The sequence below is a fragment of the Chelonus insularis genome, unplaced genomic scaffold (genome assembly GCF_013357705.1).
Source record: "Chelonus insularis isolate UGA/USDA-ARS -01 unplaced genomic scaffold, ASM1335770v1 contig_134_pilon, whole genome shotgun sequence".
In the NCBI taxonomy this organism is placed as follows: Eukaryota; Metazoa; Arthropoda; class Insecta; order Hymenoptera; family Braconidae; genus Chelonus; species Chelonus insularis.
Window position 1 is genome coordinate 142,943 of NW_023276375.1, and position 16,803 is coordinate 159,745.

The 16,803-nt window shown below is 31.7% G+C and overlaps 4 protein-coding genes across 4 annotated transcripts; 1 reads left to right on the forward strand and 3 right to left on the reverse strand.

Moving 5' to 3' along the window:
• Positions 1–179: 179 nt before the first annotated feature.
• Positions 180–8,084, reverse strand: Sbf (SET domain binding factor). The gene is given in 16 exon segments (XM_035095335.1): positions 180–559; positions 634–716; positions 792–2,983; positions 2,985–3,031; positions 3,033–3,334; positions 3,413–3,606; positions 3,685–3,994; positions 4,068–4,260; positions 4,332–5,632; positions 5,714–5,891; positions 5,964–6,269; positions 6,337–6,578; positions 6,668–6,890; positions 6,986–7,273; positions 7,351–7,436; positions 7,497–8,084. Coding segments are annotated over 16 exon segments (6,093 nt in total). The 5' UTR covers positions 7,552–8,084; the 3' UTR covers positions 180–466.
• A 500-nt stretch (positions 8,085–8,584) lies between these two features.
• Positions 8,585–12,307, reverse strand: Sec8 (Secretory 8). Its single transcript, XM_035095362.1, has 4 exons — positions 12,184–12,307; positions 11,771–11,994; positions 11,489–11,650; positions 8,585–11,392 (listed from the first exon to the last, which is right to left on the reverse strand). Exons 2-4 carry the CDS (start codon positions 11,825–11,827, stop codon positions 8,690–8,692), a joined length of 2,922 nt encoding a protein of 973 aa, XP_034951253.1. The 5' UTR covers positions 11,828–11,994; positions 12,184–12,307; the 3' UTR covers positions 8,585–8,689.
• On the reverse strand, positions 12,203–12,834 carry ox (ubiquinol-cytochrome C reductase complex subunit oxen). Its single transcript, XM_035095363.1, has 3 exons — positions 12,727–12,834; positions 12,499–12,651; positions 12,203–12,355 (listed from the first exon to the last, which is right to left on the reverse strand). The coding sequence occupies exons 2-3, from the start codon at positions 12,634–12,636 to the stop codon at positions 12,314–12,316; spliced, it is 180 nt and encodes a 59-aa protein (XP_034951254.1). The 5' UTR covers positions 12,637–12,651; positions 12,727–12,834; the 3' UTR covers positions 12,203–12,313.
• Positions 12,835–12,972: 138 nt separating this feature from the next.
• On the forward strand, positions 12,973–16,767 carry LOC118074266 (vesicle-fusing ATPase 1-like). The gene is made up of 5 exons (XM_035095360.1): positions 12,973–13,087; positions 13,307–13,395; positions 13,469–15,322; positions 15,397–15,555; positions 15,619–16,767. The coding sequence occupies exons 1-5, from the start codon at positions 13,082–13,084 to the stop codon at positions 15,734–15,736; spliced, it is 2,226 nt and encodes a 741-aa protein (XP_034951251.1). The 5' UTR covers positions 12,973–13,081; the 3' UTR covers positions 15,737–16,767.
• Positions 16,768–16,803: the final 36 nt, after the last annotated feature.

Sequence of the window (16,803 nt, forward strand, 5' to 3'; positions counted from 1 at the left end):
ATAGACAAGATCATATCTAAACGCCATTTTTGGTAGAGAATCATGCGTACATCATAGTCTAAGATATTAGATTCATTTTTCTTTACTTTTTGAAATCCGTCATTGTTTACTCAAGTACTCTAGATAGTTACAGAAGCAATAGATTTTACGGAGATCCAAAAATAGAAAGTATTTTACTGTTTTGACATGTAACATGACTTATATTTAGTACAATTATAATACATACATAATGCCTATTATGCAGTTATGAATAACTTTAGATCTAAAATTATGGAATATATTGCTCACAATCTGATAAAATTTAAACATTTTTATATATAATGTCAAATTGTATATAATTAGATTATAAAAAAGAAAAACTATACAACGATATGAAGGTGGTATTAATTATTCTATCAGTCATTTGATTCCGAAAAGTGTACGGTAATTAGATATATACGAAATACGCGAAATTTATAGAACAAAATTACTGCAGGCACGCTTGAATTTTTTCTATCCATTCTTGTGCTGTAGAGGCATCTCCGGCGCAGAAATTGTATGTTCTTCTATTTGTACGTAGCTGATCGAAAAGAAAAAAAAACAATTAGAATTCATCGATAATGATAATAAATCATTTATTTATAAATTACTTACATCAAAAAAGGACTTTTCATCAGTTTTTTTAGGAGGTCCTGGTGTTGGTGCAGCTGGGTTAACCGAAACGACTTCAGCTAAATCTAAAAAATATTTCCATTAAAAGACAATAAAATTAAAAGACATAACAATTAAATTGTATAACATTCAAATTATACCTATGTATCCTTTACAATGAGAATCTTCCATAGCATCGTAATACCTGAGCTGATGTTTAATACAATCAAGAACAAACCATCTTTGTTTCCATCCTTTCAATAGTGCTCCACGTTTATACAAATATCCTTCATGAGTACGATTTTCCGCAACATTACTTGAGAATTGTTCATAATATTGTTGGGATAATGTTTGAATTGTAGTTACACTTGAATTCACAGTACCATTATCACCACCATTTCGAGTTAATGTACGTGATTGTAAACTATCAGTTACTGTTTTATATTTAGTACAATTTTTTGGAACTACATCAGCACATTTATCATGGCATATGTGTCCACAATCGACGCATCGTAAGCCAGCCTTCACTGGTCCCCACAATACTCCAGAGCATGCATCACAGTGAGTTGGTGTAGCTGAATCAAGCCTTTCAAATCTATGTGGATGTGCATAAATAGAGCTTTCATTTCCATTTGAATATCCACCAGATAGTTTTCCGCGTAAAAGCAATTCTAATGTTGATCTTTTGTGAATTAATTTGCCATGATATCTAACTAAAGCTGAACTGAAAGATGCATGCCGAGCAAGTGTATCAGTATTAGGGAGTTCAAGTTTATCCCAAATGACTTTCCATTTTTGTGGTAAATGTCCTAATTCCGTTTCAAGTCTACGAATCTCTTCTAGTAAGTGTGAAAATTGGTCAGGTATCATGGTATTTATATCATCATATCCCTGAGTAACTATTTTTCTATTTTTTTTAATAGTTCCATCAGCTGCTTCAGCCTCTTCTTCTTGTTGAGAATCTTGTTGTAATATTTCTAATTCATATGCAGGACCGTGTGCCAATTCTTCTTCAAAATAATATGGCCAAATATCTAAGCTAGATAAGTGTGAAACAGGTCTTAGTATTGGATGTTCAAAATTTGGCGTGTACATAAAATTGAAAAAAATTGGACATCTAGTATGTTGTTTTTCAATATAATCAAAAATACTTTGACCTAAGTTTGATCCATTATTATTTCCTACTAGTCTACCACCGGGATATACTACTTCATCATCACTTCCAGTATCTACACCTTTGTGGTGACTTGTTAAAGAGCCTCTTTTATCTTCTACAGCGGCGATACCGCATTCAACTCGATCAAATTCACAATCCAATAAAAATGTTCTAAAGCGGCAAGATACTGAATGATAAGCCAGAAATCGTAAATAATAATCATTGAATTCAAAAGCCAATGGAAATTGTTTACGAATTTGATGAACTATGTCAAGAAACTGAAGGAATGTTGGTGTAAAATTCGTAGTTTGTGAATGTACGGCTAAATTATTACGATGACTAAATCTATGACCAAAACCAAGCCATTCTTTTTCAATTAATACTCGAAAGCCTTCAATAGTACGATAATGTGGATCGAGACATACTTGAGCAACAGAGCATACTATCGTAGTTGTGTCCCATCCATCTTCTAAACAAACAGCAACCGATGATCCTTGAACATCCATTAGATCTATTACCGCTCCAGATAACTGCATGAGATTCTGTAACTGCAGTAACCATTCAGAGTTTTCGATTAATTTATAAAACGTTTGATCTGGTTCAACATTGGGAGAACTTGGTATACACGCTCTCATTAATTTTTTAAATGCTGCTTTAGTGTGTCTTGAATCATAATACTCTACAGGAATATAATCTATTTTTGAAGCTGACTCTGTTTTTCCTCCCCTCATATTTGATTTCTCGCCAAGTATATAAAGCGCTGCTCTTTGAAGAGTATGTATACATTCAGTACCGCTGTCTGAATCCGTAGAATGTCGAACTGCGTTTCGATGGTTAAAAGATGTTAAAGAAGTTTGAGAATTATGTCTCTTATCTTTTAAAGAACCCCATCGTCCAAAATTCTTTGGCCCTTTTCCAGCGGACGATCCCAGTGCACCTATTGCTTTGTTGAATGGATTTCGTCGGGATTGTTCTGGCGTAGCAATATTCCGATCATCTACTTGCAATAAAAGTGAATCGATACTCAGCGAACTATCTGACATTTCCCATGCTGAATTTTGATGCAAAACAGATGATGGGGTTGCTGATACCAGAGCCATTAAATATTTCTCCTGTTCTAATGTAGAAGTAGTAGTTTCAGAAGATGTTGTTTTGAGATTTGAAGCAGACGATGGATGAGGTTTAAGCATTCCTATTACCTTTTCCGTGATGACCAGCTCCTCTAATTAATAAAGCTTTTGTTTTTTGGATGTCTCCATGTTAGAATCGGCATCCGGTTATGTCTGTAAATCCGACAAAATCTTCTAATACTATCATCCGTTATTGAACTTGGCACTAATAATAAAGCTGGATAACTTCTACAGATCATGTACGCACAATTAACGGATGTTAATCGAAATGGTTCATTCTTGCGATTATTTTGTAAATTGTTTGCGTATAAACCTAGTCGACACCAATCTCGCACATAACTCCGTTCAGATAAACGTTCTAATGTTTTTGCATCTGTTGGAGGTGCTGTTGTAAAACCAGATACTTCAAATTCATCAACTAGAAAATAATAAATAAGTAATGAACATAAATATTTTGATTTATATTGCAAGTTTTTTAAAACAGAAAAATACTTACCACTAAGATCATCGTCATGACTTAAATCAGTGTTTTCAGTCATCGCAAAACTCATTCTACCTGGTGAAGTCATATATTTATTAGTATTCATAAAATTCATGTTAGGCAAAACATATTTCTGTCGTTTTGATGATGGTTTTGGTTTAAAACCTGCTTTTCTCGCAGTTTTGAGAAGAGTCTTTTTCGCGAATCCTCTAAAAAAGATAAATTAGGAGATTGATAAATTGTTTACATTAACTAAATAATTTATGAGTAATCAAATAAATACAAACTTTAGTGTTTCATTTTTTTCCTTTCCTTTTTGATGAGTTGTTGGTGCTACACATACTTGCCCACTAAATGCAAAATGATGGAAAATATGAGGTGGATATCTAGCTTTGTGAATTAATTTTCTGAGCGTATCGATATTTTCTGCAGTAACCTCTTCATCAAACGCAAGTTTAATAAGTTGGAATGTGCATGATCGTAATTGAAGACCTTCTTGTAGATACTGATCAAGATGGATTAAGTGCTGCACTGCAACTCGTTTTTCTTTTGTTAAAGAAGCAACTGGAAAGGCTCGAACGATCATTTGTTCACATGCTAATGAAAAAAAAGTAATTTTTATATAAATTGAAAATATTGAATATTGTAAAATTAATTTTTAAAAACTCACCAAATGGATCACAAGGAATGCCTTTAAATACTATTCTATAATTTGTAAGAAATACTGCACCCTCAGCAGGCAAAAATGGTGGCGTTCGTGGAAGCCCTATATTTTCCTCCCGTCCATCAGGAAGAAGATATACTCTTAATCCATCCATAATTATTTCTTCCCCAGCCAATAAATTTGGTGTGAGTATTTTAGGCTAAAAAAGTATAAATTGTTAAAATCTGCTATCATAGAGCTGGAATGATAAAATGTAAATTTTTTTTATACCTTTTGAATTGGAGGTAGAGTTTTACTTTCTCGATGCACAGCTTCTAAAGTTTCGATATGCATATGAACAACACCGGGAATCATTTGGTGTAAGCATCTCACATGTTCAACACTGACACCGCCTTCTGTACAGACACGATCAACAAACCGCGAAACCATTCTTATCACTGCAATACCTGTTTCACCGGGATCAGTCTCTTCAAAACCAGACTCTGCATCACCACTATCACTAGGAACACTGTTAGTAATACTATTACTAGCTCGTTCGTCATCGAGAACATGATCTTGTCGATGAGTTTTTGCGCCAATATCTGGAGGAACAAGTAGATAAACCATTCGATTTGCATAGTGTATGGCTTGACTGTATAAAATACTTTCTTCACTCGCAATGAGTTCTTTTTGTTTTTCTGAATCAGTTAATGACCAAAGCCTCATTTGTTCAGCTGTAATTTCTAAAGCTGAAGGTTCATGAGTTCGATATATTGAATTTCGATCCCTCAAAGAAATCTCATCATATTCTCTTGGGCTAGATGGTGTTATAAAACTTTCACATGCTAACTTTGATGAAAAATTATCAACTGGTAAATATAAACGTTTTATGTCTCTTTGTACGTCTTGATAAAAAGCATCTTCCCAAAATTGTTGGTTTTGCCACACAGCATGTTCTTGTATACATGTATATGCAAACTGTATTACACCAGTACATAATTTCCGACAAAAAGCCGTTGCAAGCGGAAGTAAAGCAGCAGCAACACCATGTTCATCCATTGTTGAATCATCTTGTAAAGCACAATTCATTAAACGAACCACCAAATCAAATTGTTGATGTTCTAACACAGCTCTATTACCAATAACATGTTGAGATAGTTCCATACATAAAGCTAAACGTGCAGTTTTACTTTTCAAAGCACGTAATACCGCTGGAAATGTCTTTCGAGCGTCTGAAATTTTATTTTCAAAAATGCAATTTACACAACTTCGAAGAACTTCTAATCTTCGAGCTGAATTACTGACTAAATGTCGAGTATCATGAAGTAATGATATATGAGGTCCTGATGGCACAATTCTTGGTTGAGCAGGTTTTAGAGCAGATAAACGAACTTTTAAATCGTTTTTCTTTAAACCTTCATCAATTATTGCTTGCACTTGTGATGAGTCAATATGCGGGAAAACCGGCTGATGAATTCTTGTGAAAGCCCCTTCTGGTGGTTTTAAAATTATTTGGACATGAGGTTGGGGATTTGGATTCTCGTTTCTATAAAGTTGTTCTGCTAAGTCTCGTATATGAGTAAGTATTAATTCTGTTCAAAAAAAAATGGTATATTAGAAATGAACTATTAATAATTTATTTACAATAATTGATCAATTGGTTAACAGCTTACGTTGATTTTGTAATTCTTGCTTGAGGTGATCATTTATTGAACTATATAATTCATCCCAAATATCACAAGGCCGCCAAGGAGGTCCCCTTTCAGCAATAAACGATGTGAAAAACATGCAGTCTAAGACCCTCAGAGTAAAATCACAGTCTGTTAGACCGCGTTCTCCAACGAATGCTGCCTTTAAAATAATTTGATATGTTTGGATATTTTTTTAAATTTTAAAATTAATTTTATAGCAGTAAAATGATACCTTATGAAATGTGATAACTGGTTTAGGATGTATTCGAATCATGGTTAAACAGCTTCGATACCCTTGAAGTAATTGCGCAAAAGTTCGCATAAATACTGCTCTTAATTCTTTATCTAACATAGAAGGTTGTACCATTCTAGTATTTAGAGGAGGAAATGCATAGTCTGCTGAAGTAAGTTCTGGCTGAAGAATAAGCGAAAGAGCATCTTGAGTTTGGGATAATAATGGTTCTGGTAGAAGAGCTAATGAAATTCCATCTGGTACTGTTAGAGAACCACCATCTAAATCAGCTATTATTACATCCATCTGTGGAGATAAATATTTTATAGATCAGTTACCGAGAAAATAAACATATAATATTGTGAATACTTACAAGTTCAGCAATTTCAAATTTTAGAGAGCTATGTACACCCATAATAAATGGTGTAGGTGTGCTAAGTACTTCAACAAGTGCAGCTGGCAAAAGTGGAATGTAAACATGAGTGTATCGAAACGGATACATAATAGCAGTAAGTGCTCGACAACTGTCAGTTAGTCTGGAATAACTAGCTGAATGGAAGAGAATTTTATGTTCAGTCATAACTGCACAAAATAATACGAGAACGTTGCGAATTCCTAAAAAAATTTATTAATAATTTCAACTCAATTGGCAAGATCAATAGATTAAAAAAATGAAAAAGCTAATGATAAAATATAGTCAGTACCTAATTGTTGAAATAATAAATTTACACTAGAATGAGTTATTGGCAGCGACGGACTTGTTGGTGGTTGTAACGCTTGCCTATCACCAGCACCTATACTAAATCGAACTTGAGGTCCCCCTGGAGGAGGTACTTGAATACATCCAAGAATATTTCCGACCAATGTTTCTAATGGAATAGATTTCGAATTTTCAACATAAACTGTGTAAATAATACCAAGACAGTTCTGAAAAGTATAAATAATAATTTTTTATTTATTTTTAACTAATACTGCACTTGATTTGAATAATCTTGAGTCATAATAAAATGTTAAAAATTTACCCGAAAAGTTTCGATGTAATCTAATCTTGATACGAGTACTAAACATTTGGGAGCATACATGATACTATGATGTGCTATTGGTGGAACTGTTCTCATTAATGTGCGACTATTTTCATCAACAGGTTCTTCTTCTTCATCTACTGGTTTACTTGGCATTATAGAAACTGTTTCGTTGAAACACATGCACGCACAATAATGACGATTTGCGTCTATGTCGGTAAGAATAGATACGAAAAACCGTGGTTCTTGGGTTTCTGTAGACAAAGCCCATCCTTGTGGTTGACAAAACTATAAATATATGTTAAAATATGAATATATTCGCAACAAAACTAAAAAGAAAATCGTTTTTAAAATACATTATTTACCCATTCAATGCCTTCAATGAATGGTGTATCTGGCCAATCAATTTCTGGAAATCGCTGGACAATAATGCCACTGCTCATTCCACCCCCTGAAATATCGAATTTTTTTATTTTAAATTGAACTTTTTATAAAAACATAAATAACTTACTTTCACGACTGTGATCATATCCAACAATAATAAAATAATCTGCTAATCGAGACATATCGGTACAACTTTAATATTGTAGAATAACAGTAAGAATCTTCATTCTACAGTATTTAATATTAAAACGTTCTGTTCATAAATTAGCTATTAGTATTGCAAATAATCCAAATAGCAATAAGTATTTTTCTTTTCACGTAAAACAATCATTTTTATAATTTCTGTTTAAAACATTAACACCTGGTGATATCATTAAAACAATTTTATAATTGAAAACAAATGAATACATAAACTTTGAAAGAAATTGGTAGGCATCACAGCACTGAACATAAGAGCTTATGACATTGGACTTCAATCGTTGATATTAAACAGTTTCGATGAGAAATTTTAGAGCGCGTGGATTTATCATATGAATCATTTTGCAATCACATATTTTTTATGAAATATAATATTTGGACAATTTGACATAATTATTTTTTAATGAAATGAATGCCACACCCCGAAATCTCAAAGCCTAAATTTCTAAATCTGCCTAAACTCAGGCGCCACATCAAAATACTATACGAATTGCGCTATAGTTTAACTCTGGCCCAATGCACGCAAGCGGCAAGTGACGTGAATTTCCTGTACACTTTTATCCATTACTATTATCATTGTTATTATTTTTTTCCTTATTATTGTAATTTATTTTCTAGACTAGATATAAAAATGATCGCTTTCATCGTATGCGGAAAATAAATGATATGGTATTTTAAAATAATTATAAAATTTAAAGTAATGCATGATTAATAATTTTATCATTTAAGGTTATTATTCATTTTTACAAAGGGTTAAAACCATGAATATCTTATCTTTATTTTTCAAATAAAGAAAGTACATGCATCATATGCAAATGTGAATGAGCCCTAAGGCTCATATTATTATATTATATTATCGCCATTATTGATACAGACCAACGTCAAATTAAAAGACTGTATTTTTTATCATGGTATTAAAATAATTTTTCATGATTTTATAATATATTTTTATCTTTTATAGAGATTTTATAAGATAAACTTTAGCATCTTTCTGAAAAAAAATCAAATTGATTTAGAAGTGCTCATGATAGAGACAGACAAATTTTATTGATTGAAAAGTACAAAAAATGTTAAAGCAATTTTATTATAAATTGATTGACTAATCAACAAATATATTTTTTCTTAAACAGTTACACCTACTTCTCCTAAAATCTCGGATAACTTCTCTAAATATTTACTTATGGAAGCATGCTGTTGATGACTTCTCGCAATTAGCTGAAATGCATTGATATATTCCAGCTCTGAAAATTTCGCTCCATTTTCTAGAATCGAATTCAAAATATCTTCAGGCGTTTCATAAAAAAGTTCAAAATATTGTCGAGCATAATCAAGGGCTAATTCACGGGCCATAGTAATATTTGTAAGAGTTTGTTGAAGCGTAAATACATTTCTGCACATTCTTTGAATACTGCTTTTTTCAATCTTTTCAATATACTGTGCAGAAGTAATTAAAATTTTTGTTATCAAATGTCCAAGTCCTTCAAAAATATATTTTGTTTTTTTTGGATGCAAAGTAGATTGTAAAGCTTCATCAATATTTTGTAATACTCGACTAAGTTCTTCAACTCTTGGATCAGCTTCCTGAGGGTCCTTAACGCCATCACATAAATGACTGTATTCTCCGTGAGGTAATAAATAATAAAAACATTGAACTCTCACTTCAAGATGGAGAAGTAAAATACAGTTATTGCCAAGTTCTTCAAATTCACCAGCTACTTGCTCAAATAACTCTAAAAAAGAGTCATCAACACGAGGAAGTAATACTTGTTCATCTTTTCCATTATTTCTCGCTCGTTGCAGTTCTAAAATTAATGAACGTATTGATAAAGCAAACCATTCTACACTTTCTTGAAGTAGAGCTAAACTACGAAGTTGTCCAACATCAGAAAGAATTTCATTAGAATTTATTCCACCCTCTCCCAAATTGCTAGCTAAAATTTCGGCTTCTCTTAAATTCCTTTGTCGGACATCTTCTGGGCTCTCTTCATCTTGAGTCTCTTGCCTCTGCATAGACCACCGACCTTTACCTCTTTTTCCAGTAAATTCACTTTTCATATTATCCCAGTTAGGCAGTGATTTAATAAACCTACTTATATCATCATCTTTTAACCATGTAGCTGAACAAATTTTTTTGTCCTCATCTCCAAATTGAATTATATTTCGGTAAGCTCCTTGACAAGTTTCGCGATAGTTATGTAAAACATTTAATGCTAAAGTACAAAAATGTTCACCTTGAAGAGGCAAAGAAATCATCAACGACCTTAGCTCCGCTAAACAATGCTCAACTTTAACAGTACTTTGGAGTAAAGGTCGAGGTATTCCAAGTTCTTTCATTAATTCTGGTGGTGTAACGGCTTGCCAAGCATCAGAGCTTTTTGTAGCTGCATCTATTGTCGTTGCTACCATGATATGATGTCTTCCAAGAAATACTTCTTTTACATAATCTGTTATAAAACTATTTAAAGTACATGAGCAACCAGGTTTAAAATCTAAAGCTCTTTCAATCTCTTCAATAAATTGCATCATTGGACAAAAAATAAATGTTATATTTTTTGGATCTGGTTGACAAACAAGTTTTCCTATATTTTTTGGAACGTGGTTATTATCTGCTAAATTAAGGTTGTTGAATTTCTGATCTTTTAAATAACTGTTGAGTGTTTTAGAATGGGAAGTAAAATCAAATTTAAATAAAGTTGAATTTTTTGAACGTTGAGGTTTTTTCTTAGCAAAATAAGTGTTTATATCAACTGTAGCTTCATTAAAAGCTGCTGACTGAAAAGGCTTATCAACCATATTTTGAATATCCAAATATTCTGTCAAAAGTAATTGTAATACCGTTTGAATTTGACTCCATACATCTGGCATTTCATATAAACGCACGTCTAAATTATATTTTTTACATACATTAGAAAAACTTTTCAAAGCATTTGAATGCACCCCAGCTATTAATCTAAACTGGTCAAATATAGTTTGAAGAAGTTCCAAAAGTAATGTCTTGTTTTCTACATTATTTTCACTTAACATTCGAATTTGACTAACTTCAGGAATGATTTTTGTAGAAATTAGGAACTTTTCAGCATTTGTTTTGATGATTTGTCCCGAAGTTCTTGCAATAATATTTAAGAGTTCTGTCTGCATTTGAAGTTTAATTACTTCAATGGCTTCTGGAATACAATTTAATAAGGCCAGACACTCAATTATAATAGCAATGAAATGTTCAGAGTTTTCTTCGGGGTTTAGAGAGTCTTCATCTTCAATTATAATTGTTATATCTTCATTATTAGTATGATGGTTTATGCTTCTTGTTGATTGATTATTACTATAATTAACTTCTAATAAGGCTCTTTTAATTTTAGCCCCTCTTGATCCTCTTGTTTCGTTGCCTCGCTGGAAATCGCGACCTGATCCCTGTCTTTTTAATAAAACTTCACGAGTTGTCTCAACGTATAAATGCCTATTTAATTCTTCAAGTAATTTTTGTTTAAGTTGTTGTTTTTTCATTTCTAATTCCATTTTTAATTCTCTTAAAGCTTCAACGCCTTCTAGGCTACCATCTCCCATCGTTAAAGCTGAGACAAGTAATTGTGTAGCATGTAAATATAATTTTTTGTTCAAATAATTACTAAACTTTGATGGAACTTCTTTTAATTGTTCAATATCATTTAATAATTTTAATACGTGTTTATGTTCTACACCTTCCAACCAGAGTTTCATCAATTCTTCTCGTCTACAACGAAGTAGTTGTTTACAGGCATTTAAATTTTCTTTAACTGTGTGGATTTTCTCTCGAGCTGATGTTACTCTTTCAGAAAGATTACTGAAAATCTTGATATTTGAAAAAAAGAAAAAAATAAGAAAAAAACTTATAATTATATTTTGTCTTTATCAATAAATTTCTTAAAATAATTTTTATAAAAATACCTTCATAACTTCAGTTAAATTTTTATCATGGACTTTAACTAAATCATCCAACTTTTGATCACTTTTTTTAAATTCTTTTTCTAATTTGGCTTTTTCAACTTCCCTCTGTTCATTTGTTTCACTAGCTGACAATGCACGAATCACAGATATCAACAGCCCACTCTGATAATAAATAATTTATTAATTAGTATAATTTTTTTTTATTAAATATTAAATAATTATAAACAATGTAACATTTAATCTACACAGTAGAGAAAATTCTTCCATTGTCATTAATCTTACCGTCTCTTTCGAAGTTTTTATACCTCTTGGAGGTTTAATTGGCGGTGTAGTAGACATTTTATAATTTATTATAAAATTAACTTAAAGGAAAAATTAAAATTTTAATCAAATAATATGTTACTTATGCCAAGAACTCTAGAATACATGGATCATGTATCCCCTCTTTAACCTTTCTAGTGGTGACGTTTAAAACTTATCCCATCTTTAAGCGTCGTTGAATTCAACTGCGCATGACACAAGTAATCATATTACAATTTATTTTATCATACTACTAATTATTATTATTTCATATGTTTCTTTCACAATATAATAAAGATACTCAGTTCAATGAATAATCTACATTGAAAGTATTTAATAAAATCTAAATAGTTAAAAATTTTATAAACATGAAAAATAGAAGTAATTCTAATTACATGGAAATAAATGATTTGATTCAAGGATGAATACAAGTTTTAATAATCTCTCTTACATGCACAATACTTATTTATTTATTTACAAAGATGTGCATGGTACAAATAATCTGGATCAACATTTAACTATTTTTTAATTCTTTTCGTATTTATGTGCTATATCCTTCCACAATTTCTGAAAAAGAAATAACCATGAATAATTATTAAGACATAGATTAAACAATTAATATAATGAAAATAAATTAGAATAATCAATCATAATTTCTATGAAAATAATGTAAATATTATTGTTCAAATAAAATCTATAATTAAACTTACTCCTTTATTGTAATTCTCAAAAAGCATATCTGAACCTAAATCAACTGTACGTTCATAGACAAAAGCTCCAGCTATGATAGTTAATGCCATCGTTGATGTTCGTTTAAATAAAAAATTGTACAACTTTGATAAAACCATTTCGATAGTGTTGTGCTATAAATACCAATAAAATCAATAACTGAAATAACTTAATAATTCTTTTTTTATTTAATGTTGATATCTCCTTACGTAAACTTGTAGATTGTCAGAGTGTATGTAGATTTTAAGCACAAACCAATAGGAGCAATGTTAAAAAATCTGGAGTAGACAACCCCGAACATTAAAATTAGTTCTTTTACCGAGTTATAGGGAGCGTTTGTGTTGTCTAAAATCGATGTTTTTGACCAACAATGAAAAAATTAATTTCTAGGATAGATATTCTATGATTAGATGTTTGTTTTAATTTAATGAGCGTTAGATTGGTAGAAACAAGTTCTGGAGACAAGCTTAGCTGACGAAAGAAAATTTCTGCATTGCAGGTCCATAGGTGAAGTGGATTGTGTGTGAGTGATATTCTGTCAAAAAAGTATAGTAGGAGACTAAAATGATGGTAAGTTTGTTTAAAAATTTTTGGAAAGTAAATAAACGTTTATTTAAAACTAAACTTCATTTATCGGTGACATAGTTTCACATATTTTAATAATTTATAATTAAAATATATATTTTACAAGGTTAATGCGAATATTTAAACGAGTGTTATAAATATATTTTCATCAATACTTTGGAATTTCGATTTCAACTATTGTAATATTTATAAAATTAATTTCAGAGGATGAGAGCGATAAGATGTCCTACCGATGAGCTGAGTCTAAGAAATTGCGCAGCTATTAATCCATATGATTTTCCGAAAGATGTCAAGTGAGTATTGAACATTTGATAATCGATTTTAGCGAAATTAAATTGTTGTATATTTACACTTGTATGGTTTTAGATACATAGAAGTTACTACATTACCTAACCAAAATTACGTTTTCACTGTGGAACCTCACGAGGATATTCCCCGTGGTTGCGTCGGTTTTAGTTTACCACAAAGGAAATGGGCAGCACTTTCTGTTGATCAGGAAATTGATGTTCGCCCATACAAATTTGACTCTTCATCATGTTCCGAGATTTTATGTACCATTGTATTAGAGGCAGATTTTCTTCAAAAAACAAAGACAACTTTAGAGCCTTATGACACAGAACAAATGGCGAAAGATTTCTTGTTCAAATTTTCAGGACAAGCATTTACAGTCGGACAACAGTTGGCTTACCAATTTCAAGATAAAAAGATGCTTGGGCTAGTGGTAAAAGATTTAGAAGCTCCTGACATAACTGCTATTGAAGCTGGACAAAAACCTAAGCCGAAAAAAACCAGAATGGGTCGTTGCTTAGGCGATACTGTTATTCAATTCGAAAAAGCAGAGAATTCAAGTTTAAACCTAGTTGGAAGTGCGAAGGGAAAAATAGTCCGTCAATCAATTATTAATCCAGATTGGGATTTTGCAAAAATGGGTATCGGTGGTCTTGATAAAGAGTTTAGTGCTATATTTAGACGCGCTTTTGCTTCTCGAGTTTTTCCTCCAGAGGTTGTTATGCAATTAGGATGTAAGCACGTCAAAGGTATTTTACTTTATGGACCTCCTGGAACAGGAAAGACTTTGATGGCCCGACAAATCGGAACTATGCTAAACGCTAGAGAGCCAAAAATTGTCAATGGTCCTCAAATTCTTGACAAGTACGTTGGTGAGAGTGAGGCCAACATTCGAAGATTATTTGCTGATGCAGAAGAAGAAGAAAAAAAGCTCGGTCCAAATAGTGGCTTGCACATAATTATTTTTGATGAGATTGATGCTATTTGTAAATCTCGAGGTAGCGTTGCCGGAAATACTGGCGTCCATGACACGGTTGTCAATCAGTTACTCGCAAAAATAGATGGTGTAGAACAGCTTAATAATATTCTCGTTATTGGTATGACTAATCGAAGAGACATGATTGATGAAGCTTTGCTTCGACCTGGCCGATTAGAAGTACAAATGGAAATTAGTTTACCCGATGAACATGGTAGATTCCAAATCCTTAATATTCACACATCAAGAATGCGTGACCATAAAAAAATAGCTCCAGATGTTGACCTAAAAGAGCTTGCAACACTCACAAAAAATTTCAGTGGAGCAGAATTAGAAGGTTTAGTGAGAGCAGCACAGAGTACAGCCATGAATAAACTCATTAAAGCCTCAAGCAAAGTCGAAGTGGATCCTGCAGCAATGGAAAAACTCATGGTCAGCAGAACAGATTTTCTACTTGCCCTGGAGAATGATATTAAACCAGCATTCGGTACAGCTGCTGATGTTTTGGATCATCTGTTGACTCGAGGCATTATTAACTGGGGAAGACCAGTCGCAGAAATCATTGCTGATGGAAATCTATACATTCAAGAAGCTCGAGCAGCTGAAGGTTTTGGTCTGGTATCAGTTTTATTGGAAGGTCCACCTAATAGCGGAAAAACTGCATTGGCTGCTCAAATTGCTAAAAATTCAGACTTTCCATTTGTGAAAGTTTGCACACCTGATGATATGGTTGGCTATACCGAGACTGCTAAATGTCTCTCAATACGTAAAATTTTTGATGATGCCTATCGTTCGCAGCTCAGTTGTATTCTAGTCGACAATATTGAACGGCTGTTAGATTACGGGCCTATTGGTCCAAGATATTCCAATCTAACACTTCAAGCACTCTTGGTATTGCTCACAAAACAACCTCCACGTGGGAAAAAATTGCTTGTCTTATGTACTACTAGTCGCAGGTAGTTTATTACTCATTATTTAACACTGTAATTATTTAGAGAATGATAGATAAATATTTATACTCACTTTTCAGACAAGTTTTGGATGACATGGAATTACTATCAGCATTCAGTACAATACTCCACGTACCTAATTTGTCAACTCCTGATCATTTGTTAGCAGTATTAGAAGATCAAGATGTATTTTCTAAACAAGAGTTATCGTCTTTACATGCAAAACTCCAAGGAAAACGGTAGGCATAAATAAAATATATCTGACAATCTATATCATTTATATCATTATTTTGCATTTTCAGAGTATTTATTGGTATCAAGAAACTACTGGGCCTGATAGATGTGGCTCGTCAAGTCGAACCATCTTATCGAATACCAAAATTCTTGTCAAAACTTGAAGAAGAAGGTGGTTTGGAGTAAAAGGTACATAAACAATTTATGTGATACATCATATTTATTTATTTAATGAAACAACCTTAAATAATAATATACTGAATTTAAATAGGATTTATGTTTATAAACATCACATAATTTAGCACTTTCGAAAATAGTAATTAATGTTTTGATGTATATTGAACAAAATGAATGTTGATTAATCAACTGAGAAATATTTCATCTTGTGAGAAGAATTGTCAGTTTGTAGTAATGCATTTTGGACTTTTTAAATGCACCTAAATATCCATTAGAATTCATTCCAAGACGTGTTTAACGTCTGCTATTTTATTACAACCTTATTATTGAAAGGTTACCTTCTAGTATTTGAAACCGTATTCTATAATAAATTAACATGTTAATTGCTGTTGTAAAATGTTCTGATACCTGATATATTATAAAATGAATCTCTAGTGGTTGATTAAAGTGCAATAAAGGAATTTTAGAAATATTATTAGAAAATAATAGTTCAGCCGAAATCATCGTTAGTAAACTAAACTGAATGCAATAATTTTTTTGTGTATTTAATTAAACAATCAAGTGTTTGCCATCAGCAAAAAACTTTGTGTTTGAAAAGTTTATATAGTTTGTATATCTAAAAGCAATAAATTGGTGCACGACAAATGGTGTTGACAGATTTACGTAAATCATAAAGAAATAAAAAAATAGAGAAAAATTTACTGAAATACATGTGGACTTGCAGAATAATATTTAGATAATAATTATAAATAATACCGGAAATACTTGTCATTGTTCATTTTGAACTAATATCATTCCAGCCTATGGGCCTAATATTATTTTAATGCATTTAAGTATATGAAATTACTTATTTATTGCCTTTATGATTTTTTATTACGTATATTTATGTTTAATTTTGAAGACCATAATGATGTTTTGTAGATTGTTTTTGAAATGTAAGACTATTGTACCGTTGGAATGACTTTAAGCAAGAGAATATTAAATTATTATAATGAATTTTTTAAATCAATTTAAAGTTCTTTTATTAAGAGCAATTTAAAGAATTATTAATAAAAAGTTATTGTTAATATAACTGC